Source organism: Thermothelomyces heterothallicus (genome assembly GCF_042370625.1).
Source record: "Thermothelomyces heterothallicus CBS 202.75 unplaced genomic scaffold P884_scaffold_7, whole genome shotgun sequence".
Lineage (NCBI taxonomy): Eukaryota > Fungi > Ascomycota > Sordariomycetes > Sordariales > Chaetomiaceae > Thermothelomyces > Thermothelomyces heterothallicus.
Genome location: NW_027192568.1, coordinates 674,791 through 699,295, shown reverse-complemented (window position 1 = coordinate 699,295; position 24,505 = coordinate 674,791). Strand labels below are relative to the sequence as shown.

Sequence of the window (24,505 nt, the reverse complement as noted above, 5' to 3'; positions counted from 1 at the left end):
GGAAAAGTAAAGAAGTGGGCAAGCCGGCCTCGAACATTGCCGGTTAGGGGCCGCTTTCCCGTCGAAACATACACTATGGAAGGATTTTGTCACACAGGTTGGGTCCCTTTGGAACTCGGATAAGATGCCGCATATTGAATCCCGACAACCAATCACCTCCGACAGGGATCTACGCCGCAGGCCGAGATAGTTTGTTGGAGTGGTTAACTTGAGAGACATCGTACGCACATAGGCACATACTGCGCGTGCGCAGGACATGGGGATGTCTGCACCCTGCAGCCCTCGAGTCTTGAGTGTGCAATCCATACTCCGTACATCCCTACAGATTATGTACTACCCATGATCTTTCTGAAACATGAAATCCCGATCAAGTCTCGCGGGGCCCCCCACCCTTTATCGTTTCAACATCCGGATCTGCCGTGACTGGCCGCATATCAGAAGGCGGGATCGGCGGACGTGGCGTTTGGCTCGGGGTTGGCAGTGGAGGGAGGGAGGGGATGTACGTAGGTCATTCATGGACGCGATGAGCCTCAGCTGTTTCTTGCATCTCTGGCTTATGTTCCAGCTGACCAGATGTGTGTGTAGGTACCATGTGAGCCATACCTCTTCTAGGCCCGAGATCTCAAGTACGAGTTCCATGTATGTATGTACGGAGTACGGACGTACATACAGAGAAGTGTTCCGTACTCGGTGCACGCACGCGTTTCCTGTAGCCAACCAGGTCCTTGAGCGGCTAATGAGGCGCAGCACACAGGCGGGTTGGCTTTTTTTTTTCTTTTTTTTCCCCCTTCTTTCTTCTCCCTTTGTACTTTCATATTTACCTTTTCTGTCTGAATCAGCAACTGTTTGCCGCGCTGCCTTGCTTTGCCACAACCGCGTCTCCCGGGTCTTCCCACACATCCAGATCGATAGGGTACACCAGTTCGGATGCCGCCGCCACGGCTGCGGCAAAAAGCTGCCCTTGGGTTTCACCGTTGTCGTTCCGGCGGCCAACGGATGCCGCTGTCCTTGGCTTGTCGCATCCCTTGGTCGGGCTGGGGACGCCCTTGGGGGTGGCACAAAACGAGCTGGTCTTACGTAAGACAGGCTGAAACGCAGGGCAGGGTGAGCTGACTGCGCGAGGCAGCGCGCAGCACTCGGGGCGAGCAGATTGAGGTACGAAGTAGTGGATGAGAGATGAAAATGCTCCTGAGACTTGCTCAAACCGAAAAGTGAAATGACATTTCAAATCATAGATTTTCATACGGCTGCAAGAGGCGAGATGACGAGCGCCTGGCTGCCTTCTAATGTGATAATAGGTGGTATCATCATGACAGACATCTCCTGACCCAAAGAAACTCCTGCCGTCCGTCATCTCCAAGTATCGCCAAAGAAAAGGCGAAATGCCACCAGACCTAACCTAGTGGACCACCCCGCAAAGCCCCATTACTTGAGGACAAAACGCCGGACCCTCATGTGTAGGGATGGGCCCAAACTGCTGGGCGACCGGTATTAATAATACAGAGTAGAGTAACGACCAGCCTTCATAATAAAGACCAGAAGAGGAAAAAAAGGAGAGCAAAAGGGCGAATAATAAAAAAGAAGGGAAAGGAAAAAAAATTACAACAATAGTTAAAACAAATAAGCCCAACTTTGGAAAAGTGGATGGGCAAACAATCATCTCCAAGTCCCATGTATCCTGGGTCGCCGCAAGGGTGCCCTCTTGAGCCCGACGTCGCCGTTGATCATGAGGCTCTTCCACCGGCGCCCGACGCTCCCGCGGTCCTTACCCAGGCTGCGCGCGCAGTCCTGCCAGTCCGACTTGGTCAGCTTGAGCTTCTCCAGCACCAGCTCGACCAGTATGCGGTCCTCTTCCGTGCTCCACGCCTCGCCGTCTGCTTCCACCACCACGTCCGTGCCGTGATGGTCTTGTGGCCGGTTATTGTTGTGGTTGTTGTAGCTGTCGGTGTCGTTGCTCTTGGTAGAGGGTATCCCGTCGTGGTCGTTGTTATCGGAGGAGAAGGAGGAGTGTAGGCTGTGGTAGTCGGCTCGCTCCAGACCGAGCGGGATGATTTCGGGGGCGATGCGCGAGCGCTTGGGGGTGTGAGGGGCCGAATCGGGCTGCGAGGTACCATCGCTGCTGTTGTGGTCTTGCCTGCTCTCGTCCGCTTCGCGCTCCAAGTCGCTGTCGCCCTGGTTGTGCCGGCCCATGTCATCGTCCGCGGCGCGGCGCCGCTTGTTGGGGCCCCTGGGCGCCTGCTGCGCTACTGCCGACGTGCGCTTGACGATGCGCATCCTCGCCGGGCCGTGCTCGCCAGTTGCCGCCGGACTATCTGTCTTGCGCGACCGCAGGCGCAATTTGAATGGTGGCGGCGCGTGCGCTAACGGGGGACTGGGCAGTTGCGCGGGCGGGAGCGTCGGCGGAGTAGTCGGATCCTGGCCGGCGGAGGAGGGCGCTGCGGGGTTGGCGAGGAGGGACTGAAGAGAGCGACATGTTGAGAAGAGATTACCGATCGCTGTTTGCGTCGGGAGGTGAGGGGGGCTTGCAGGAGGCGAGGCGAAGAGCGCCGACTGAAGGCGCGTCAAGGGCGCTGTCTGCGACGACGAGTCGCACGGTAGTGCCGAGGGCAGCAACATTGTGTGTCGTTGTCCGCCTAGTCCGTTCCTCCTCTATCAGCAGAATCCAGGGTGCGCAAGGCGTATCTGGGCGCCGCCTTATATGGCAAGCGAAGGTGCGTTTGTCGTTGGCTGTTGCGGCGGCGCGCGGTGCCGGAAACGGGCGGCTTGCGACAAGGTCAGGAATGCGCCGTTGGCTGCGAAAGTGTGGTCGGGAAACACGATGCGGCGCGCCAAAAATAGAGACGCGCGCTATCGCAATTTGCGATGGCCTTCTTAATCTAGGGCTTGTTGTTTATCGGGAGAGACAGAGACGGCGACAGACAATGCGCGCGATCCCGAGCTATTGGATATAATGAAGCAGAGGTGTAGGCGCAGGCCGGGAGAAGGTGAAGGGGGAATCCGTTGACGGGGGGCCTGGGAGAAGCGACAGAGCGAATAATGCGCCTAATAAGAGCAGGTCTGGCCTAGCGGCAGTCGGTTGCAGGGGGCCGGATACGCACCAAGTGGGCCACATGACGGCCTGGGCAGGGCTCCCAGGTGGTACTCAGGGCAGGCTGGCCAATGGTGATCGGCCTCTGCGATGCAAGTGCCCCTCCTCGACTTCTCTCCACGGATTTCCTCCTGCAAGCACTTAAACGGGAACGCGACGGTAAATGGGGCCCTGTTCGCGCTCTCGCCTCAAGATGAAGAGGCAGCACAAGTGGCAAAGTTATAAGGGCTCAATTAATGCCCGTAGGCAACAAACGGTGAGAAAGTACATGAGCTGAATCGCTCCCATCTTCCGAAAAATCGACCAAGAGCAGATTAGGTAGTTCAGATGGTGTGCCGTACGTGGATGATCGCGAAAGAGAAAGGCAAACCCCTCCACACTCGGTTTCTCAGCGCACCACATCATGCCACACGAACCAGAAGCTACTGATCATCAATCTGGGTCGACGCTCCGAAGGGGCTAGTTCTGGCCTAGGGTAATTCTCTATCTCCGTATCTCCTTTTCTTTGTCCTACTTCTACCTCCAAGCCGATCAAGGGAAGCAGTAGGTGTCGACAAACCGACCGGCTCGTCCGGATCAGAGCTACTACACCAGGCCATGCGGGGGTTTAGGGTTAGTGAGCCCGGTTTGCCCTCGATGCTTGCGTCACTCTTCATGGAGGGGCATTGGCGAAATTCCGTGTCAGAGGTGTACACGCTTAAAGGTTTCCCTCCTGCCCGCCGTTGCCAATCTACGCATCATGCACCTTCCCAAGTGCGAGTTTTCCTCATCTGCTTCGGTATTCTCAAGAGCACTGGGGTGTGTGCAATACTGTGTAGCGGATTTGGTAAGTTCAAATTGCAGGTCGTGATATTCATCCTTCGGCCTGGACGTGGGCGGGAAGAGAGACTGTCAAGTCGGGTCGCCCTGTCTGTGTGACCTGGTGTTGAGCGGGAAGGCGTGCGAATGCAGGAACAGTTAGCCAGGTGTGCACGGAGTCGTGTTTTATACATGTGCAGGCTGGCTGGTAACATCCCCCATCACCGTTGCTCTAACTCGGGGGAAAGTCCGGCTTGCCCCGGATGTGGGGTGCTCTCCTTCGCTCTCACGTCCCTGACTTGTACGAAGTAGGTAAAGGTCGATTCCGAGGGTCAGGATTCGCGGAGAAAGAGATTAAGAAGGAAAGAAACGAGAAAAAAAACTTTTTCTTTAGCTTCTGATCTACGAATGGCATTCCAATTTCACTTGTGAAGATCTGTGTCAAGGCGCCTCTCTCCGCACCTCGGAATTCTGACTGAGCACCTCTGCCAAAACGCGAGATGGCCCTCTTGAGATCCGTTGTAGGATGAGGCGAGGATGGCTGCTCCTGCTTCGTTTGACCTTTTTCATCTCTGCGAAGGGCCTGACTCTGAGCAACGTTCTGGCCTCCAAAGTCGGTCACAGAAGCCAGGGCAAGGCTTAGGTGCAAAAAGAGAGGAAAGAGAAAAGGGGGTGGAAAGACGCGTCACGTCGCGCGAATTTTCGCGATGCGAACGCGTTCTTAGTGGGTCCAATTAAAGTGCGTCGATCCAATCGCGACGCGTCGGTGTGTGGCATGGCCCGATGATTGGAGGACAGCTCGGCCGGTTTGCATGTGGGCCGGTCCGCTGAGCCTCCTTGCTCACCTTGTGGACTGGCCGAGAGCGAAGCCCGGCTTGCTGACCCACAGTCAACCTCATTTACAGGTACGGATCCAAGAATCCGCACATGCTTGCGGAGCGCCTACAGAGAGCAGTGTGCGGATTCCACTCCCTTATCCGACAGCCATCCTTCCCTCACTCACTCGGCGTAACGGGAATTCAGGACCGAGGACAACAGGCCGGCATGGATGGCCTTGGCAAACGCCGATTCTCGGGCCTTCGCCGAGCTCAAATTTAGAGACATCCGGCAGCACCAATATCGATTTCACTCTAGTCGTCTCTGTGGCTTGACAGTTAGCTTCTACAAAATTTATCTACATTTAGTATAGAGATGCCTGCTTCCTTGGCATTTGAGTAAAATACCCCGGCAAACCCCATTCCCCCTACTAACCCGTATATTTATTCTATATCGTTACCTTCTTCCTCTTATACTGGGGGGGTTTAATGGAACCTTATCAGTATGGAGCTTATTCTCTGTTTGCTCTCTCTTAATGAAATCGGGCCCATACGTTTCCTTAAGCACTTATTCAGCATCAAAGTGGCAGTAGGTGAGGTGAGCTTATCCGTGCCTGGTCTCTCGCCAGCGGGGTTATCAGGAGAAAAGAGACTCGCCGCCCATTCTCCTTGTTCTAACTAGGACGAAAATCGCCGTGATGGTGCGCCGAGGGGTCGCCACCGGCCTGCTTTTCGTTGTTCGTTTCCCGGTCGGTACAAAGACTTCGTCCGATTAAGAAGCCGTTGTGGCAGGCTCAGGACTCTGCGCCATGGGCCGTGATAAGAGAGGCAAGGGTCTGCAGGGCAGAAGAGGAAGGATAGAGGTAGGATGGGAGGAAGGGTGAGAAGGATGGTTCAATGGAAGTTGTCTCCCATAGCAGGAGTGGATGAGAGGATGGCGGAGGCGTTGGCTGTCCTGGCAACGAAGGGCCCTGAAGCTCCTCGCTGTCCGTTCGGTCCATTCCATAGCTCGCGGTCACTACAGCCATCAGCCTCGAAGGAGCGCGTCACCAGGCGTGACCGGGTCACCTATGACACTGCCTTTTCATCCCATGTGCCTCCAGCTCACTCTGGTCGGCGCCCGACCACTTCCCTAGTCAGAAGCCCGAGCTGGTGGCACGTCGGTTGAGATGGCAGCTCTTCCCTCCGCGCCTACTTAAACCCTCTCTCCAAATCGCCCCCTTCTTCCTCTCCAGATTCTCCCACCCACTCGGCACGATATCGTCCGCAACAACTCTCTTCCCATCATCTCCACGACCACCACCACCACCATCATCATCATCCCCCCTCACGTTTTCGCACGAGGTTGCCGACTTCTTTTTCTTTCTGAAACTTAATACCACCCCATACTCTGTCTCGGATACGCTTAACCCGGCTTCTGAACTAGTTTGGTGATTGTTTTTTCTCCAGAACATGGACAAGAAGCCCAAAAACGGCGCCGGCACTGGTGCTCCGTTGTCAGTGGTGACACCTATTGGCAATGCCGATCACTCACTTCCCAGGGCCAGCGATAACCTGTCTGGCTCCCAGAGCAGCGCCCAGGGCTCACCGGCCCATGAGCATGAGTCGACGGCAATCCTGCCTGGGGCTAAGGAACCTCGAAAGGACAAAGGCGAAAGGGAGCCGCAGTCGCTCGACGAGCTCTCCAAGGACCCTCTTCGGACCCATCGTGACTGGTACCCCAAGTACGGTCGCGTGCAAAAGTGCGACTGGTGCAACGCTCGCTCCGAAGGCACTCTCCATGTCTGCGCTACGTGTTCCATCCGCATGTGCGAAAAGTGCGCCCGGGACCGCCGCTGGGACAAGAACTACTCCCACTTTATCGATGCCGATGCCCTCGACTGGAAGCCGAAGGCAGGGCCCAAGGCGCCCAGAGCACCAAAGGCACCCAAGGCGCCCAAGAAGGGCTCGTCCAAGCGCCCGGCCCGGAGCAAGGAGCCGTCAGATCCCCCGCTGCGTCGTCGCAAGATAGAGAAGACCGTGGGTGGCTCGGGAGCGGATGGGGACAATCTCTCGAGCAAGGACGGCGACAATTCTGCCAACTTGGGCTTCCACAGCAGCCGCCATTTTCCCGCGCCCACTGCGCCCACCGCGCCCACCACTTCCCATCACGACTTTGCTGCCCCTCTCCAGCCGCCGGCGCCCAGCGACTACTATGGCCACGATCCGGGTGCTCCTCCTCCCTACCACCAGACCTCCATATATGGTGGCTACCCTCCCCTTCCCCGGATGAATCCGGCCGCTTTCCCTACCTATCACGGGCTCCCGGCTCCAGCCATGACGAACACGCCCGCTGCAGAGCCTCCAGTCCGCTCGAACGGGCGCATGGCGGCCACCAGGGCAAAGTCGAACATAAGAGAGCAGTCCCGTCACCTCTCCAGCAGCCGACTCGACGGCGGCGAGGCTGCCGAGGACGGCGACGACGAGTACGCCCAGACTCAGCACCATCAAGACGACGAGGATCCCTCTGTAGAATTGGGGGAGGCCGAGAATGTAGACAGGGCGAGCCGTCGCCGCGATGATCGTGAGAGGGTCGACAACACCAGAATCCGCTCCATCGTTCCCGGCACCGGCACCGACCGCGACGACGCCCAGTCAGCCCTAGCCGGTGCACCACCAGGCCCTCTCCCTCCTTGGGCCGACTACCGTGAGCACGATCTCCTGGTTGTCGACATTTACAGCTCTATCTACGGAGACAGGCCCAGCCTTGACTTCTACCGTGTCCGCACGCAGATCCCCAATCACTGGACCGGCGGCTGGCAGGCATCAGCTTCGCAGTACCACGGTGGACCGAGGCCCTACAATTATAACGCGTACTACCCTGCTCATAACCACCCAGCGGGCCACGCGTATGAGCATCACGCGAACGATGTTCACGCCGCAACCGACCGCGCTCGCCACCAGCACATGTATCCGCACCACTCCAGCTACCAGCACTATTCCGAGGTGAGTCTTTCACGTGGATATGAGCCTAAATACACACATATATGCATCACGTCTTTCACTTCTCTGTTCGTTCACCCTTCTGCCCATCATTCTTTACATCTGCATTCTATGTACCACATCTATCTAGTCCTCGAGAGCAAGATGGCCGCGAAACAGGATAGGAGAGTAGCAAACTAGCGCCCACCTTCCCTCCCTCCCCTCCCCGGCCTTGGAGCTAAGCGCTAACCAACTACTTCCCTCTCATCATCAGTACCAGCAGTACCAGAGTCCCTACCCGCCCGGCCCGAACCCCAACCCGTACGAGATGGCGGCCGCCCACGACCTCGAGCGGGTGCAGCAGGTGGACCAGGCGACCCTGGACGAGATGCGCGGCGCGTGGGCGCGCAACCCGGTCCTCAACCGGCTGGTGAGCGACAACCATCGCGTCTACGCGCTCGGCCTGCTGTGGGATGTCTTCGAGCTGCGCCGCTCCCGCGTGCCGGTGCGCGACGACTCCCAGACCGTCCGCTGGTTCGTCCACGAGCGTCACGCCCAGTTCCGCTTCCAGCACGCCGAGCTCGCCCGCCGCCAGGCCCACGCCGGCGCCGTTCCCCCCCGCCGTACCGCGCCCGCAAACCCGGCTCCCATCGCCCCGCTTCCCGACGGCGCGGACTCGGACCACGGCGACAACCTCCACGACAACGGTGATGACACGGACAGGGAGTAACTAAACCCTCTGACTACACCCTCCCCCTCCCCTCCCTTCGCCATCCGTCATCTTCCCTGTCTCGCCTTACCCCCAGTCGGCGTCAACCCAGCAAATAACGCCGTGGCCTTGCATATTACTTTGATATGAGGCATTGGGTAGGAGGCGTGTAGCATGCGAGAGAGGGACGCAGGATTCAGCTCGCCCTTATCGGCCTCTGGTATGCCGTCGTGTATCCCTATCACCAGGCTTTTCCATTGACCCTATCCCGTGCATTCTGTTTATTTTTTTAACTTTTTTTTTTCATGAAACGGGCCCCGCCTTCAGGCCGGCACTGCCTTTTTTCTTCATGCAGCACTCATCTCTTCTCCCCCCGGGGTCGGGGGGGGGGGGGGGGGGGGGGGGGGGGGGGGGGGGGGGGGGGGGGGGGGGGGCGCGCTCTAATTCTTCAGCGGCATAGCCTGCTTTCCTTGGTATCCCAGAGCCCATCCTTTGCTATTACATCTCACGTCTCGTCGACAGCACTACGTTGAGACGTTGGTGCCAATTGGTACCCGCAAGATATCTCGGCTCGCCAACAGCCTGGCAACACTGTGATGTTCAGTGCATTGTCCTTTTGAGGGGAAGAACTGCTGGAGACGAAAACAGTTCTGCTTCCCCTTTTCCCTCCCAAAGAAAGAAGCTGGAGGGTGGGAGCGGCAAAAGAAAAGGGGACGTGGAACAGGAAAACATAATGGAAACCGTTCGGTTTGATGGCGGTGGGGAAGGGACGTGTCAAGGGCATCAATCAACTTGCTGCTGCTTTTCTAGCTCGCTTTAACAAAGCTGAGTGGTTATTGGCGACACCAACCTTTGGACCTGAAACTGTAGTGCATATGTCTGCAACAAAATAGCAGCCCTTCTCTCGCCCGGGCCACCTTATCACAATCAGGAAATGTGGTGCACATAGTCTTGTGTCTTCAGGGGTTCACCAAAGTCCAATTTCAACCTCTAATGAAAAGGTTCGTGGGGTCAAAGTAACATATCCGACTCCGGGTCTGTCAAAACTGCAAAGCTTGCAATTAGCATGGCAATTTGAAACCATTCGTGCCTTTCAAGCCCACTATTACATTAATGTTGCCTTTACCCGAGCCATGATGCCTGATGTATCCTTCAGGTCTATCCTGTACAACTAGCCATGTAGCTATGCAACATTACGATTCCGTCCGGACCAGAGCACCAAGGGTTAATGACAAGCTCAAATCTTCCATGTCTCATCTTGCTCCTTCACCCGAGCGAAAACCACACAAAATCTCCCCCATCAGCCGGTCCTTCTCCTGACCCAAAATTACCTCCAACAGTTTCTCCTTCTCGGCACTCTTCTGCACCAGCTCCCAGAAAGCACCGGTACCATCGACCTCGTCATTATCCTGATCCTGAAGAGTGCTAGTGTCTCCCTCGTCGCGGCCCTCTCTGACTTCTTCTCCAGACTTCGCCGCCTCAGCAGCCTTACGTTGTATACCGGCCAACAACAACTCCCTGGGAGTGCCCATCTCAACCACACGCCCCTTCTCCAGCACCAGAATCCGGTCGAAGTCGACGACAGTCGACAGGCGATGGGCAATAACAAGCACCGTGCACCCGGCCGCTGCGAAATCCTTACGCAGAGACTCTTGAATTTTGCTGTCCGTGCCGCGGTCCACCGCGCTCGTGGCTTCGTCCAGTACCACAATCTTGGGCCGCTTGAGCAAGGCCCGGGCGAGGCAGATAAGCTGGCGTTGACCCTGGGAAAGATTGGCACCCCCCGTGCTTATCGGCATGGATAGGTCGGTGAAGATATTAGATTTGTCTTGGACTGGTTGGAGCTCTGGCTGGGCATCGACCATTGTCGTCTCCGGCTCCATCGCCACTGATGCTTGCGTGGATGTTTCGGAATCCACCGTGGGTGGAATGGGCGATGCCGAGCTGCTTGCAACGGCAGTGCCAACATCTGGTTTCACGACCGAGTTCTTAGGTTCCTCGTCCATCTCAATCAGGTGAACGCGCTTGAGCGACTCCAGCAGCTCGGCGTCGTCCAAAACACCCTCCACGTCAAGGTTCGAGCGTAATGTACCCCTAAGCATGCCCTGTCAGCAAGAACCTAAAAGAGGCAACGAAGACTCCAAGGTTAGCCATGATCGGTGGGTTGCTTACGAGAACAGGAATGGATCTTGTGGGATGATCGCGAGACGGCTGCGCAAGTGGGATAACTTCAGCGTCGAGATGTCCACGTTGTCTATATAAACCGAACCCTTGGGCGGCTCAATGAGACGGAAGAGAACCGCGGCCAATGTCGACTTCCCAGCGCCCGTTCGGCCAACGATGCCGATCCTCTCGCCAGCGCCGACGGTGAAGTTGAGGTTCCTCAGGACTGGCGGCAGGTCCTTGGTGTAGCTGACTGTCAAGTGGTTGACCTCGATCTTCCCTCCGGCCGGCCATGCGGCGGGGGCGTCTTTACCACCTTCGGTCTCAGTTTCGATCTCGGCATATTCTAAAACCCTCTCACAAGCGTTGAATCCCAATTCCACCGACGTCAGCGATTGAAGAAGCGACGTTAAGGCGTTTGTATACCGCAACGCAAATGCCAGGCTGAAACCGGCCAAGGCAGCATCGACGCGACTAAATGCCACGGCGTTGGCGACAACGCTGACGAACAGAGCACCAAGCACGCCCATCCGAAAAGCCATCCAACGGGTAGACAACTGCAGCATCCAAGTCGCCTTGGAGCTGTTGTCAATGAGAGCGTACATGCGGTCCATATAGGATCTCGTACGGTGAAATGCGCGAATGGTGGAGAGACCTGAGAGGACCGAGCTGAACTGATCGTAAATCGGCGAGTGAGAAACCGAGTTGATCCGTTTCACTTCACGAGCGGCGATGATGTACTCGCGCGCAATTGCCACGTAGAGAACGAAGAGCAAGATGCCAAAGAGGATCACGTAGGCAGACACAGACAGACTATTGCCGCCGATTAGTCGGGTTAAGCTGACAATGGCATTTATGGTCTGGGGTAGACATACCTGGTGGCGATAACGACGACCAGAAACAGAACGTTCCGAATAAGGGCAAAAGCCTGATTGGAGAGCCGCCTGTCCACCACAAAGGTGTCCGATGTAAAGCGGTTGAGGATGCGACCGGCCGGAATCGTATCTAGCCAGCGTAAGGGCGCTCGGAGGATGGCATGCGTCATTCGGTGAAAGAGGATTCTGGATGCCTTTAAGCCGACGAAAAAGAAGACGATCACTCGGAGTAACTGGACCAGGAGCGTGATGAACTCAATAATAATGTAGGCGGTCAGCCCTAAATGTCAAGTAAGCAAGTTGTTGCTACAACGACGGAATGCTAGCACGCTCAGAAAGGAAGGGGGTTAAATTCGACGTACAAAAGAAGATGTCACGCTCTGTTCCTGCCACCCTTCGCGAGGCAAAATCGCTGGGATTGGCTAACGAGGCAATCACTCGTGCCGTTTGCGATGTGAGATGGGCTTTCTCAGTTGCTGCCTGCTGCGAGAGCTCCTTCAAGCTCCAGTTCCGGGCGACAGTCAGGGAGTGGCCGAGAAGGAGGATTGAAACGCCAAACAGCCAGTAAACTGCGCCACCGCTGGCTTTGTAGTAGGCTTTGTACACGTCCCACTTAACGCGACCAATCTCTCTCTGTTCCTCCTCTTTCCTTGTTTTTTTCATGGCCGCTGGAGAAGGATGGACATTGTTGTAATCTCCGTTCCCGCTGTGGCTGTCGTGGCCATTTTGTCCGCTGGAGGCGTTCTCTAACGCTCTTTCTGATGATGCCGATGCCGTCTTCGGCACTTGCTCCCCAGTCGTAGCAGCTTCCACTCCTGATGGTGAAAGAGGTTCTGCCGACTCAACCTCACCGCTGCGAAGACGTACCACGTAACTCGCATAGGGCAGAACCAACTCGGCGTGGTGTGTAGCGAGAATGCGAGTCCTCCCATGAGCAAGCCCGCCAGTGAGAGCTTGGTCGACGATCAGCTTGCCGACATGAGCGTCTACCGCGCTGAGAACATCGTCGAGCACGAGAATGCCGGCACGAGAATAAAGTGCTCGGGCGAGCGCTACACGCCAACGCTGACCACCGGAAAGAGTGACACCCTTAGGGCCAACTTCTGTCTCGTCGCCGTCTACGAGAAGCTCGATATCTTTCTCAAGAGCGCAAGCTGCGAGGACCCTGCGATAGCGACCCTCAACGAAAGGGAGGCCGAACGTGATGTTTTCCTTGACAGTACCGCCCTCGATCCATGGGGTCTGGGAAACAAACGCGGTTAACTGAGGGATAATCCATTCAGTTTCGGGAATATACCCGGTGCTATCGTTAATATCGGGAAGAGCGGGCATGCGGATCGTGCCGGACAAGAGCTTCACTTCACCGAGGAGCGCCGCGAGCAAGAGGCTCTTGCCTGAACCGGTCTTGCCTGTGATGACGCTAAGCTTTCCGATGGGGAAGTCCAGAGTCGCATCTCGGAGGATAGAGTGAGCATCCCGCTGATCTTCCGCCCCTCCTTGAGGAATATCGGTATCCTGAACCCTCGGCCAGGCCACAGTGGCATTCTCGAAAGAGATTGTCTCCCCCTGCTCAGCTACAGATATCATGTCCGACTGGTTGAAGTACTTCTGCAGCCTCACTGCGCTGGTCCATGCCTCGAGCAGGTACATCTGCAGCAGCGGTAACAGAGCCACAGCCTCATCGAGCTGATCGAACAGGCCGAGGGACGTGAAGATAATGGAAGCCCGAATGTGCGTGCCGTTCTGCCAAACGTAGATGGAGAAGGTGACGCTTGCAAGGAGCAGCGGCCCAAGATTGACCATGAAAACCACTAGGCACTGCCAGAGAGCAACCCTCCAGTATTGCCTGAGCTCTTCGTCGCGAGACGCCAGAATCTTTGCCTCCCAGTGTTGTTCAAGTGCTGAATACCTGATCTGACGCATGCCTTGCAAAGCCTCCGTCAACAGATGGGCCTTCCCATCGCGGTACTTCATCAGGCCAAAATGCAGTGCCGTATACCTTCTCGATAGCATCGAGCTCAACGGGACCATCAGAGAACCGGCACCCAAGCCGCACAGTACCGGCAGCCAGCCCATTAGACTCACGGCAAAGCCGCCAGCCAGGATGAGTTTGAACACGGCCATTGGGAAGTTATTGTTGTAGGTACAAAATATTGTGACGCGGCCGCTAATACGATGTTAGAAGCTGGGGAAAAGAACAAGGTCCCGTATGCCCTGGACGAGGACGTACCTGTCGAGCTTCATGTGATTGATCACCGACTGGCGGGTTTCCGAGATCTTGCTCTTATTCTTCCCACCCGAGCCCCGGGGGCCATCCTGGTCCCCGGAACAATTACTGCTCTTGTGACCGCTGTCCTTGACAGCATTGTGACCCGGTGGGGCTGTCTCGTACAGCTTAAGGGCTTTAGAGAAAACGAGCGACTGCAACAGTGAGCTTACTGGAATCTCGAGGCGACTGGTCGTGATCCACTTGAGCCAGTTGTTGACTCCGACTTGGAGAAGCTGGCTGAGAAGGAGGCCAAAAACCCAGAGGAACACGGTAGGATCTGCAGCAGTGTGCTTTCGACTCCGCTCAATCCTGGACAGGAAGTTGTATAGGACGACCTGAGGGAAAAGAGATAGGCCGGCGATGATAAGGGTTAAGAACCACTGCAGGGCGAGCTCGCCGGCGTGTGCCTTGATCAACTGTTTCCAAAGGGGTCCCTTGAAGCGCTTCTCGCGAAACTTCAACTCAAGATGCCTAGATCGAGTGGCATAGCCGAGGTTGGGGATGTCTTGGATTTGCATCTGCCGCTCCCTCGCGACATTGAAGATGGCTCGATTCCACGAAAATGTGAACCTGGACAAGAGCGAGAGAGTATATTGTTGATCCACGAGCCCGGTCTCGTCGAAGACGTCCGGACGGCGCGGAAAACCTGCGAAGCCGCATGCCGTCACCGCTGCTGCTGTCAGTTGGAGCAGATAGAGTAGTCCCAAGACAAATGTGGCGGTATCTGCCCCTGCGCTGGAGAGAAATGTAAGTGCTTCATGGCCGTGGCAAAGGGCGACCGAGATAGTGAGGGACAGCGATGACAACATGCCATGGACGGCAAGCCGAAACTTTGGTTGGTATGTGTGCTTTGGGGGGAGGAGGAAACATTGCAAGCACAAGAGGACCTATTCCCGTATCAATCAGACACTCATCGTGATAGGCGAACGAGCGAGCCTTACCCAGCATGCCGGCTCCGCCCATGCAAACAACTCGGCAAGCATCTCCGTGTGTTCATTCGCCTTCAGCCTCACAATCCTCGTAGCAACGGACGCTCCCAGACCAATGAGCGCCCCTAGCCATACGGTGACTCTGGGTCGCGTGTCTGAAAAGGCTCGGATCGAGTCCTCGGTGGCGATACCGTCACAATCTTCATAGCTGTCGTCGTCTCCACCTACACGAGCATACCCTCGCCCAATGCGTGTGCTCGTCTTGTAGGTGTAGATAATGGCAGGCACCGTGAGTAGGACCACCGCGGCTACTGCAACGAGGCCGACAAGCCGTCGTAAGAAATCGGGGTCCGGCATATCCACGGCTGTCCTGCGCCAGATTAATCTTGGCTGCAGTTTGACAGTGGAGGACGGCCGCCTTGTTAGGACTTTGGTTGTAGTGATGATAGCTCTAGTGACTCCTTAGAGTGCATCGTAGTGGAATTTTTGTCGGAGCGATTGTAATATCAACTTGAATCTGAAGGATGGTTGCCAAAGAAGAGTAGTAGAAAAAAAAAAGTCGGTCGAAGAACTGACGAGGCTATCAGGGTATGGACCACAGTGCAAATACATCGGCCAGAAACGCATCTGGTATTCCCGACTTGGAAAGAGACATTCACACATGGAAAGAGGGCAATTTCAGCATTTCCTCTGGGCAAAAAAATGCTGGTTATTTGTCGCACGCTGTTGCATGTGCTGCATGACCATTCTGGCCACTCGAGAGCGTCACCAACAATCCGAATTCTTTTGTACTTGCACTCCTACCTGTGTAATGATCCGTAGAACTCGAGCTTTGCATCGTGTAAGTGCAAATAATGCTTCGCCCCCATCTCGATCGCACCGTGCTGATTCTGCGTGCCAAGCGAGAGCGCACGGAATGTTGCCTGACCAGGAAAGGTGCAAGACGGAAACGACTACAAGTATTCCACACTCCGAGACCGGGTATGGGCGCGTCAAGCCATTTTTTGTTCCACTTGGTCACACGACACTCTGCTCGATTCAACTCCATCGGCGATCACGCTTCAAGATTCGCTCCGATGGACTATTTGCTACTCGTCGTGCTCCAGGTTCCGATCCAACATTTCGTAATCATATATAATGAGCACCACGGACGTCCTGCCCTTGCCTTGTATTAACCATTAACAACAGAGCCGCCATTGCAATGAATCGTTTGTCCGCTGATGGACGAACTGTCGGCCGAGGCCAAGAAGACGACGCAGGCTGCGATTTCACTCGGTTCTGGATCATTTCCATCAGCCTGTGCTCGCTCTGGCTGAGTGTTCCTACAGCCGAGTGTTTGAAAGGGACATACGGGATGGCCGGCCCATGGGGCTGGTAAACTGTTTCTGTGCCTTGTCAGGCATGGTTGACGGAATCAAAGGGGTCCAAACCGGACCGGGCGCTATAGCGTTGACCCGGATGCCCTTGCTGATCTGCTGGTTGCTTAGACCACGCGTGAAGGACACGATGGCGCCTTTCGTCGACGTGTAGTCGAGCAGGTCGGGACGGCCGATGTAGGCATTGATGCTGGCGTTGTTGATGATAGTGCTGCCCCGCTTCATGTGTGGTAGCGCATATTTTGCGAGGAAGAAATAGGGGTGGATATTGGTGTCGAAGGTATGTAGCCATTGATCCCTGATACTGAACGTCAGCAAGCACTGCCTCCGGTGACCTCACCGTGACCGCCCAGCCTTACTCGGAAAGATCCTTGATGTCATCCACCGCCATCTGGTAGGCCGCGTTGTTGAACAGGATGTCGATCTGCCCATTGAACGCCTTGACTGCCTCGTCAACCACCTTCTTGCAGTTGGCTTTGTCTCTCAGATCCGTGGCCACCAGGTGGCATTGCTGCCCGTACTGTTCCACTCGCTTCTTGGTCTCCTGGGCGTCCTGCTCCTCTTCCGGGAGATACGCAATGAGGGAGTCCGCGCCCTCCATGGCAAACAAGATAGCAGTTGCACGCCCAATTCCTGAGTCCCCGCCCGTGATAGTGGCCTTCTTGCCCTTCAGCTTCTCGGCGCCTCTGTACTTCTGACTCTTGCCGTCCTCGGTCGGAATTTCGTCGAACAACGGCCGCGGATTGGGCATTTTGCCCTCCAAGCCCGGGAACTCCTGGCTCGACACCGGGATCTCATGGCCTGTCACTGCTTAGCATTCCTCTGTGGTTGTAAATCTGGGGGGCCGGGTGCTTGCGAACCGCTTTGGAACTGTGGTTTGGACGACATGGTTTCCCGCAGTTTTTGTAACAAAAGATTTCGGGAAAAAAAAAGGAAAAAAAAGACTTCAGTTAGCAAAAGTCAACAGCAGGTGATCTGCCCTTTTCATTATATATTTACGGTCGTTGCTGAGGGAGCTATGACATGGTTGACATTGTACGTAGCTGTTGTAAACAGCCCCACAACCGGTTCCTGGCAAAAGTCAATGACGACATGAAATGCAGACACGCCGTTCCCAACACAGTCTTTCCACTCCTTGTGTAAATACACTAATTTACTGCGACATAAACGGCAGCCTTGCAGGCGCCAGCCCATCAGGTGGACGCTGATCGAACTCCAAACATACCGACCTCACCACGCTGGTGATATCAGTCTTTCACTGATCCTCTACTACTTCTCCAAGTCTGAGCAGAAGATTTCGAGAAAGCATTGTGTTACGACGGCTGCATGACAAGAGAACAACTGTGATCTGTGAACATGACCTCCAGCTGTTTTCTTGCTTGCTCGTGTGTTGCGGGAGCAGGTCAAAGGGATGAATTTCGAGCGAGTTCGGTGTCAGAGAAGAGAGATATGACGGCTTTGGAGGTTCTCTGGTGAGTATGAGGGTTTATTAGTGTCTGATTAAGACCTGGTCAGAATATTCAGTGTAGTTTACCTATCTGCCGAGATGATCGTGGGAACTCGCCGTGTGCTTCGAATGAAAAAGGTAGAGCGAAGTACTACCGGAAAGCCACGACCTTTCCAAAACTCCGAGTTGGATACTCTTTCCTGGCTTCAACCCCAAATCGCAAGTCCCGTTCCTAAGTTCTGGTACCACTTTACGTCTCCTAGGAATAAGAGTGTTTCCATCGATAGTGTATTTGTATGACTTTTGTCATTCGTTGTTCCTGTGTGAAAAGCGAGGACGACGATGCAAGGGCGCACTGCGAGTTCCAAGCCACGGACACACGAGAGCCCATCGATCTACGTCTGGTAAAGAAAGGGCGATGGAAAACGAATTTTGCAGGTTACAACCTCCTTGACCGTGACTCGCCATTCTAAGGCAGCATGCGGTGTGGTACTCGGCGCCCAACTACTGAAGAATCACCAGATTGCCACCATCGTCGTAGCCAACCCGACCCTCGTTCACCGCAAGGCGCAAATCTTCTCGAAGAGGCTCCCGTTCACCCGTGAGAGGATCCCATTCCCAACCTTCTCGCATCCTACTAGGGCGTCAGTAAACAGGTGTTTACTCGAGACCGCATATATCGAAGGGCGGGCCGCCCAATCCGGAGCTGAATTTAGTAGGTGTGATGTTGCCGCCGTACAGCGGGACGATCGTCTGGGCAGAGACGGAATGTATAAAAGACAAGGAAGGCGGGTGAGCGATACGTACCACATCCACCGCAAGCACGCCCTTAACTCCTTATCCCGTGGCAGAACACGCATCCACTCGGGCTGAAACTCCGGCGGGCACCCTTTCCCCGTCCAGTGACATGACCGGCCAAGCAGCACATCTCTGCAGAAGATGCGCCACGAGTCCAGCGCATACGGGCCTTGTGTGAGGTGCCCAATCTCCCAAGCGCAGCCGACTGCCCTATCCCTCGCATCGGCCGCGGCATCTGCCGGCTGCCGACTGTCTAACATGTCGGCTCCGTCGTCCTCCGGACCGAACTCCTCTCCCGCCCGCACATGTCGTGCGTCGCCCGGCCGCGGGTAGTTCTTGACCCCATACCGCACATTCCTGGTCGGCGGCCTCTCCAGCCACCTGCGGGCGTAGTTTTGGATGGCCGCGCACCGTACGGCGGACAAGCCAAGCGGGCGGATCAGTGCCGTAACCTCTGCTGGGTCCGCCGCCGCGAGCGCCTCGGCCGTGGGAAAACGCTCCATGAGCTGCCAGAACACAGGGATAGCTGCCCTGCCAGTAGTCCGGATGAGGAAGGTTACCGCGATGAGCAGGCGGAACGGGTCGTCTGCCAGCTCCTCTTGGATCAGGCCGAATCGGTCGGCGGTGAGGGGCAGTATGGGAAGGCTTGAAACGATACCCCGTGGTGGACGAGAGTTCTTTGCCGTTGAGGGCGGGCTGGGTCCCGACTTCGGCTGCCCTCCTCTCGTAGGCGTCGTGGTGCCAAAGAACGGAGATTTCAATCCACCTGAGGCCTTGACTGCTCGCCCTATCGTCTTTGTGACCTCGGCGTGCGACTTGGCTGGCTGGTTTGGTGAGCACAGCAGGCTCGGGTTTTCCTGTTCCTTAGTAATGGTCTCGGGTGACTTTTGGCCAGCCCTCGCGGGAGCCACCGACGCGGTTGATAAGACAGCTTGCTTCTCCAACACTACGACGCAGGCAGAAGCAACATGATGTTTCTCTGCCGAACTGCAGCCGGTGGCATCGAGAACTTGGTTGCCCACTCCAGTCGGGATGGGAAACGAGTGAATGGCTTGATGCCGCTGTTTCTGCCCAACCTTCGAAGCTCCGCCCTCGTCGTCCCCCCAGAAGTGCGAAGTACTCCCCTGTCGCGGATCTCTACTCCTCCGCGTCCGGGTTTCGCGCTTTTCTCTGGCGCTTCTCGACGTTGGCCCTTGGTACCTGAAAGCAAGTCCTGAAACACCGGTACCAGATGGACCGTTTAGGAGTAGCTCCAGGAACGGCACCAAGGAACTCTTCGCGTCTTCGCCAATCGTTTGTCCAGGAATCTCGCCCCTCTTTCGCAAATTAGAGGCGCATTCGAATAGCATGTCCCATTCTTCAGCCCCTCGCAAAAGACTGAGGTCCCGCAACTCGTTTATCTCGGTTTGCGGCGCGCGCCCTGAATTGATGAACGAAGCGAGGAACTGCCTGGTTTCTTCATCGCAGATATCGAATCCATAGAGGAGGTCATTGGCTGGCAAGTAGCTAGCTATATCACGGTTCGACATTTCTGTAACATGACCGGTGTGGATGGGCCTGGTGGGTTGATGAGTAGTATCATTCCAGCAAATATGGTAATAATAAAGATGGGCTGTCACGTTTTGTTGAGATGATAGTTCGGAACGCGGGAAAAACAAAGATGACGATTTTCCCCCAGGAAAATTTCCTGTGGCGAGCAACCATTTGAGCAAACCAAACAAGGCGTTTTTAAGGACCCCAAAGCCACAGAACGGGGAATATCGATCTAACAACAAGGAAAATGTCTAGATTGAGACCGACACATTTGATTTACACCCCTCAACCCCTGTTCTACCCGACGTCCACTTCCCCCCATTGTTCGGGAGGCTCCCCATCCCTTCCTTTTCTTCTACACCAGATGGAGAAAATTGGGAGAGCCTAGCAGTATATGGTACATACAAAAAACAGTTAAGCCTTGCGGTGTTCCGGCTTAGCCTGTCCCTCAACGGCGCGGGGGGGTGTTGGTCGTCTTGGGCGGGTCGTAGACAATCTTCCTCGACTTGAGCCACGCCCACTTGTACCTCTTAACCCAGACGCTCAGTGCAAACAGGACCGATGTGGCAACAAGAACCTTCATGCCCATACGCTTGCGGTCGTCCATCTCGGGCTCAGCAGCCCAGTTGAGGAACTCGGTGACATCCTTGGCCATCTGCGAGGTGGTCGCAGGGGTACCATCCTCGTACTCGACGAGACCATCGTACAGGACGCGGGCCATGGCGATACCGGTACCAGGGAAGTAAGGGTTGAAGTTGAGGCCAGCGCCGACCTGGGCACCAGCAGGAGGCTCATCCGGGTAACCAGTCAGGAGGCTGAAAATGTAGTCGCAGCCGCCGTGGCGGGCCTTGACGATCAAGCTGAGATCGGGGGGGAGGGCACCGTTGTTGGCAAAGCGGGCAGCCTCTTCGTTCGGGTAGGGGGCCGGGAGGTAGTCGGACAGCTTGCCAGGGCGCTTCTCAATCTCGCCTTGCTCGTTGGGCTCGGTATCATACTCGTTCTCCTCAGCCAGGGCCTTGGCCTCGTCAACGGTCAAGACGCTGCCAACAAGCGCGCGATAAGGCACCCTGCTGAGCGAGTGACACGAGGAGCAGACCTCGCGGTAAACCTGGAAGCCTCTCCGGAGACTGCGAGGAAACTTTGTATGAGCCGCGCAGTACGGACGAGGATGGGACGCAGAGGACTTACGCCTGGTGGTCAAAGGTCTTGAACCACTGCTGATGAACCCAGGGGTACTTTGTGGGGTGCAGACTATGTCGACAGTAAGCTCGGGGCTCCTACTTTCCGCCAATCCTCCCTCGACAGCGTAGTTGGCCGAATATGCCGCAATGCGGGCAAATGACCTCGGTCCGCGACGGGAACGGGCCAATGGTCGACGGAGCACTCACCCTTCCTCGGCAGGCGTCGCGGCATCCGCTGTAGGTCCATAGAGATGGTAGTACCAGGCAATTGAGCCGGCGGCGGCGGCGGTAGCGGCGGCGGCGGCGATGTTCAGCCGGAGCGGCGATTCGGTAGTAGCTCTGGATGTCGAAGAAGACGCGGCGCGCTGACAGAGATGGTTATTAGCTTCCGAAGGGGGGGAGAACGCATTCCCGAGGCTGGCTCGATGGACAGGGCGGGGCGGCGGGCGCAATTGGGAGAGTCGGTGGTCGTTGTCGCGCCCGGTCATGCGATGGTGACGGCACAAACAACCGAGACATACCTTAGGAATGTGCACGGCGCCATTTTTCAGGCCGGCAAACGTGCGCGTCGAGCGCAGGCAGGACCTCGCCAGCATGGTCGGCACACCTTGCGGAGAGTGGAAGGGTGTCGTGGGTCGGATTGACTAGGCAATTCGCTGCCACCGTCGGTGATGTGAGGTAGCAGGCTCAAGCTGGTGAAGGTCGACAGGTCAGGATTCTCAAATTCGGGATTCTTAGGAACTCTGGCCCTCTCATTGGCCGGACCAATCAGGCAAGCTCTGGCCCGAGCCCGCCTCAAGCAACTACGGTCAATTATTTTTCCGAGCGCCGAGACGTTGGTTCGTTCCGGCGTTCCCTTGTGTAATCCGTAATCCCGTATTACATCGGTACCTACGGGATCTAATCTGTACTCCATATTCGATGTCGAGTCACCAGAGCATTCGTTTCCTCCCCAACCTCGGTCACTACGACGCAATCCTGATCCACCAGGTTCCCCCAACTTGGTGTCGTTGCGCTCTTCTCATCCCAGGAAAGCTCGAACAGTTTTCTGGACATCATCACTTCTATTAAGTCAACAGCGCATCGGCGGATCCTGAAGTGCAACAATCACCGGTCAAGGTTCGATACCGCTACCAGTGTTGAACCCGCTAAATCCTGAATTCCCGTCTTGCCGAACCCCAATTTTCAAATGACCGCAAACCGCCCAATTCAAAAAGGAAGGATGACCACATATGTACATAAAATCGACTATCACCTCACAACCTCTTTCATGGCTTAGGCGCTGCCGTTCTGGCTCAGCACCTCCCTCCTCTTCTTCACGGCATTGGCTAAGACATTGAGGACCTGGACTGTGTCCTCCCAGCCAATGCAAGCGTCGGTGATGCTGACGCCGTACTTGAGACCCTCTTTGCCCTCCGGAGGGACTTTTTGGTTGCCTACGAGCCTGTGTCAGAAGGTAGCACTAATGGGACATCACCGGCGAAGACTCACCCTCGTTAATGTGGCTCTCGATCATGACACCCATGATGCCATCCTCACCCTTCTTAATCTGTTCAGCAAGCGCGGCAGCGACCTTGGGCTGGTTCTTGTGGTTCTTGAGGGAGTTGCCGTGACTGCAGTCCACCATCAGCCGTTGTCGCAGTCCTGCTTTTTGCAACGCAGCCTTGGCCTCTGCGATACTCTGGGCGTCGTAGTTGGTGCCTCGAGTGCCGCCACGCAGGATGACGAAACAGTCCTCGTTCCCGACGGTGCCAACAATGGCGACTACACCAGGCTTGGTGACCGAGAGGAAGTGATGGGGATGCCTGACCGCGCCGATGGCGTCGACGGCAACCGTGAGACTACCATCAGTGCCGTTCTTGAAGCCAACAGGGAAGCTCAAGCCGCTAGCCAGCTCACGGTGAAGCTGGCTCTCGGTTGTCCTGGCGCCAACGGCACCGAGACTGAGCAGATCGGCCAGAAACTGTGGGCTGATTGTGTCGAGCATCTCGCTGGCGATAGGCATGCCCCGGGAGGTCAAGTCGACGAACAGCTGTCTGCTCAGCCGCAAACCCTTGTTGATATTGAAGCTGTTGTCGAGATCTGGGTCGTTGATCAGGCCCTTCCATCCAACAGTTGTGCGCGGCTTCTCGAGGTAAGAGCGCATGACGATCAGCAGCTCATCCTTGTGCTTCTCCTTCTCTTTGAGTAGCAAGTCGCAATACTCGAGCGCGGCCTTTGGGTCGTGGATCGAGCAGGGCCCAATAACAACCAATAGCCTCTGCTTCTCGTCGGTCCCATTGATGATGGCAACGGCCTCCTCACGCCCTTCAAGAACAGTCTTCTTCGATTCGGGGCTCTGGGGGATCTCGTGCTGGAGCAGACCAGGAGGCGTCAAAGGATTGTAGCCGCGAACTGCCGGTATTGTCAGCGCACGTTAGGGTTGCACAGGCTGCCAATTGAGCCCATACTCCTCCAATCTTCGCTCTCGGCTTTGTTGCCCACATTCTTGTTCTCGATGTAGAACGACTGTGATTCAGTGAGTGGGGGTGGCCTCACCAGTGCATGGCTTGACTGGAGCTTCGTGGACGAGAACATACCGACATGATGGCGGCTCTTGGGTCTCTGCCGGAGGCTGGCGCGATCCAAACTGGGGGACTCTGGGAATCCGAGCGTTCAAACCTACTAGAGGGTTGCCGGTTTAAAGGATTCTTTGTAAACCAAAGACGCAGGAACTTTTTTTTTTTTTCGCCGAGGGGTGGGTGAACAACGCGAGTTCAAGTTTTGAGGGCCAACCATGAAGGCATGACTCAATGTGGGGTAACTAGGTACCACTGCTGAAAACAGCCCTGCAAGTTCGGTGACCGACTCCAAAAGGATGCCGGGGATCTACTTCGTATATCTGTGTCACTCAACAAATCTAACCAATAGTCAAGATGATGAGCGTTAGAGAGCAGCCTTCTCCGTTTGACCTGTAAGTAGCTCGTGCCGTTGGCGTGAGCCAAACAAACTGTCTTGAGAAACCGGGCTTGGACAGTCTCCGTCGAGACAGCGGGGCCGAGTTCGGGCTTGGCTCCAGCACCACGCCATGTTGAATCCGCACATACATACATTGAAGAGTAGGTACAACGTCACATGCCAACCCTCTCTTCTTCGGTGTCTCACTATTAAGTACACGTAGAACAGCATCATGTCAGGTAACGAATGCCAATTGGAGCCTTCCTAAACGCTACTCATATCACCAGTCTGAAGACGCCATGGACAGCCAATCAAGAACATACATGTCCAAACAGGACTTTCGCACCTTGACTTGATGCTGGAGGATGAGAAGAAACACCAAGGAACGACCGAAAACCGTCGATAGAGCATGCGATCCCTAAGCATCTTTCTCTTCCCCTTCTTTCTCTGGCCCTTTCTTAGGTTGCTACAGCTACATCTATCTGGGCACATTTGTTTGGGATTGATATTTTGCACACCCATGTCATTCATGTTCGAAGCTGGCCATCCAGTTGCACCCTGGGCTTGAATACCCTTGTCCCGGCTTAGTGGGGCCAAGCGAGAAAGGTGCCCATTTCAGGACCCAC

The 24,505-nt window shown here is 55.7% G+C and overlaps 8 protein-coding genes across 8 annotated transcripts; 2 read left to right on the top strand and 6 right to left on the bottom strand.

The window, feature by feature from the left end:
• Positions 1–514: 514 nt before the first annotated feature.
• On the top strand, positions 515–1,287 carry P884DRAFT_268661 (uncharacterized protein; the record flags this gene model as incomplete). Its single annotated transcript, XM_069442216.1, has 5 exons — positions 515–577; positions 613–639; positions 840–1,077; positions 1,134–1,155; positions 1,236–1,287. The coding sequence occupies 5 exons, from the start codon at positions 515–517 to the stop codon at positions 1,285–1,287; spliced, it is 402 nt and encodes a 133-aa protein (XP_069298855.1).
• Positions 1,243–2,982, bottom strand: P884DRAFT_257897 (uncharacterized protein). Its single transcript, XM_069441194.1, has one exon. It carries the CDS (start codon positions 2,614–2,616, stop codon positions 1,657–1,659), a length of 960 nt encoding a protein of 319 aa, XP_069298854.1. The 5' UTR covers positions 2,617–2,982; the 3' UTR covers positions 1,243–1,656.
• A 3,171-nt stretch (positions 2,983–6,153) lies between these two features.
• On the top strand, positions 6,154–8,392 carry P884DRAFT_322721 (uncharacterized protein; the record flags this gene model as incomplete). Its single annotated transcript, XM_069445430.1, has 2 exons — positions 6,154–7,686; positions 7,937–8,392. The coding sequence occupies 2 exons, from the start codon at positions 6,154–6,156 to the stop codon at positions 8,390–8,392; spliced, it is 1,989 nt and encodes a 662-aa protein (XP_069298853.1).
• A 1,002-nt stretch (positions 8,393–9,394) lies between these two features.
• P884DRAFT_284066 (uncharacterized protein) lies at positions 9,395–15,122 on the bottom strand. Its single transcript, XM_069443698.1, has 6 exons — positions 14,620–15,122; positions 13,640–14,565; positions 11,772–13,576; positions 11,410–11,689; positions 10,544–11,347; positions 9,395–10,465 (listed from the first exon to the last, which is right to left on the bottom strand). The coding sequence occupies exons 1-6, from the start codon at positions 14,962–14,964 to the stop codon at positions 9,625–9,627; spliced, it is 5,001 nt and encodes a 1,666-aa protein (XP_069298852.1). The 5' UTR covers positions 14,965–15,122; the 3' UTR covers positions 9,395–9,624.
• Positions 15,123–15,778: 656 nt separating this feature from the next.
• Positions 15,779–16,871, bottom strand: P884DRAFT_240709 (dehydrogenase-like protein; the record flags this gene model as incomplete). The annotated part of the gene is made up of 4 exons (XM_069440189.1): positions 15,779–15,885; positions 15,959–16,281; positions 16,343–16,784; positions 16,844–16,871. The coding sequence occupies 4 exons, from the start codon at positions 16,869–16,871 to the stop codon at positions 15,779–15,781; spliced, it is 900 nt and encodes a 299-aa protein (XP_069298851.1).
• Positions 16,872–17,934: 1,063 nt separating this feature from the next.
• Positions 17,935–19,757, bottom strand: P884DRAFT_276565 (uncharacterized protein; the record flags this gene model as incomplete). Its single annotated transcript, XM_069442974.1, has 2 exons — positions 17,935–18,064; positions 18,238–19,757. 2 exons carry the CDS (start codon positions 19,755–19,757, stop codon positions 17,935–17,937), a joined length of 1,650 nt encoding a protein of 549 aa, XP_069298850.1.
• Positions 19,758–20,209: 452 nt separating this feature from the next.
• P884DRAFT_240703 (cytochrome C1 family-domain-containing protein) lies at positions 20,210–21,671 on the bottom strand (the record flags this gene model as incomplete). Its single annotated transcript, XM_069440188.1, has 4 exons — positions 21,464–21,671; positions 21,150–21,307; positions 20,950–21,012; positions 20,210–20,888 (listed from the first exon to the last, which is right to left on the bottom strand). Exons 1-4 carry the CDS (start codon positions 21,536–21,538, stop codon positions 20,210–20,212), a joined length of 975 nt encoding a protein of 324 aa, XP_069298849.1. The 5' UTR covers positions 21,539–21,671.
• Positions 21,672–21,990: 319 nt separating this feature from the next.
• On the bottom strand, positions 21,991–23,670 carry P884DRAFT_257889 (uncharacterized protein). The gene is made up of 4 exons (XM_069441193.1): positions 23,522–23,670; positions 23,393–23,450; positions 22,434–23,336; positions 21,991–22,378 (listed from the first exon to the last, which is right to left on the bottom strand). Exons 1-4 carry the CDS (start codon positions 23,525–23,527, stop codon positions 22,218–22,220), a joined length of 1,128 nt encoding a protein of 375 aa, XP_069298848.1. The 5' UTR covers positions 23,528–23,670; the 3' UTR covers positions 21,991–22,217.
• Between the last annotated feature and the right edge of the window lie 835 nt (positions 23,671–24,505).

Bases quoted from the DNA above. Each gene is read 5' to 3' on its own strand.
- P884DRAFT_257897 (XM_069441194.1), bottom strand. From the start codon at position 2,616: ATGTTGCTGCCCTCGGCACTACCGTGCGACTCGTCGTCGCAGACAGCG.
- P884DRAFT_284066 (XM_069443698.1), bottom strand. From the start codon at position 14,964: ATGCCGGACCCCGATTTCTTACGACGGCTTGTCGGCCTCGTTGCAGTA. The intron at 13,577-13,639 runs GTACGTCCTCGT...ACATCGTATTAG, and splicing joins AATCACATGAAGCTCGACAG to CGGCCGCGTCACAATATTTT. The intron at 11,690-11,771 runs GTACGTCGAATT...CTTGACATTTAG, and splicing joins AGAGCGTGACATCTTCTTTT to GGCTGACCGCCTACATTATT.
- P884DRAFT_257889 (XM_069441193.1), bottom strand. The intron at 23,337-23,392 runs GTATGGGCTCAA...CAATACCGGCAG, and splicing joins CGAGAGCGAAGATTGGAGGA to TTCGCGGCTACAATCCTTTG. The intron at 22,379-22,433 runs GTGAGTCTTCGC...ACAGGCTCGTAG, and splicing joins CGAGAGCCACATTAACGAGG to GCAACCAAAAAGTCCCTCCG.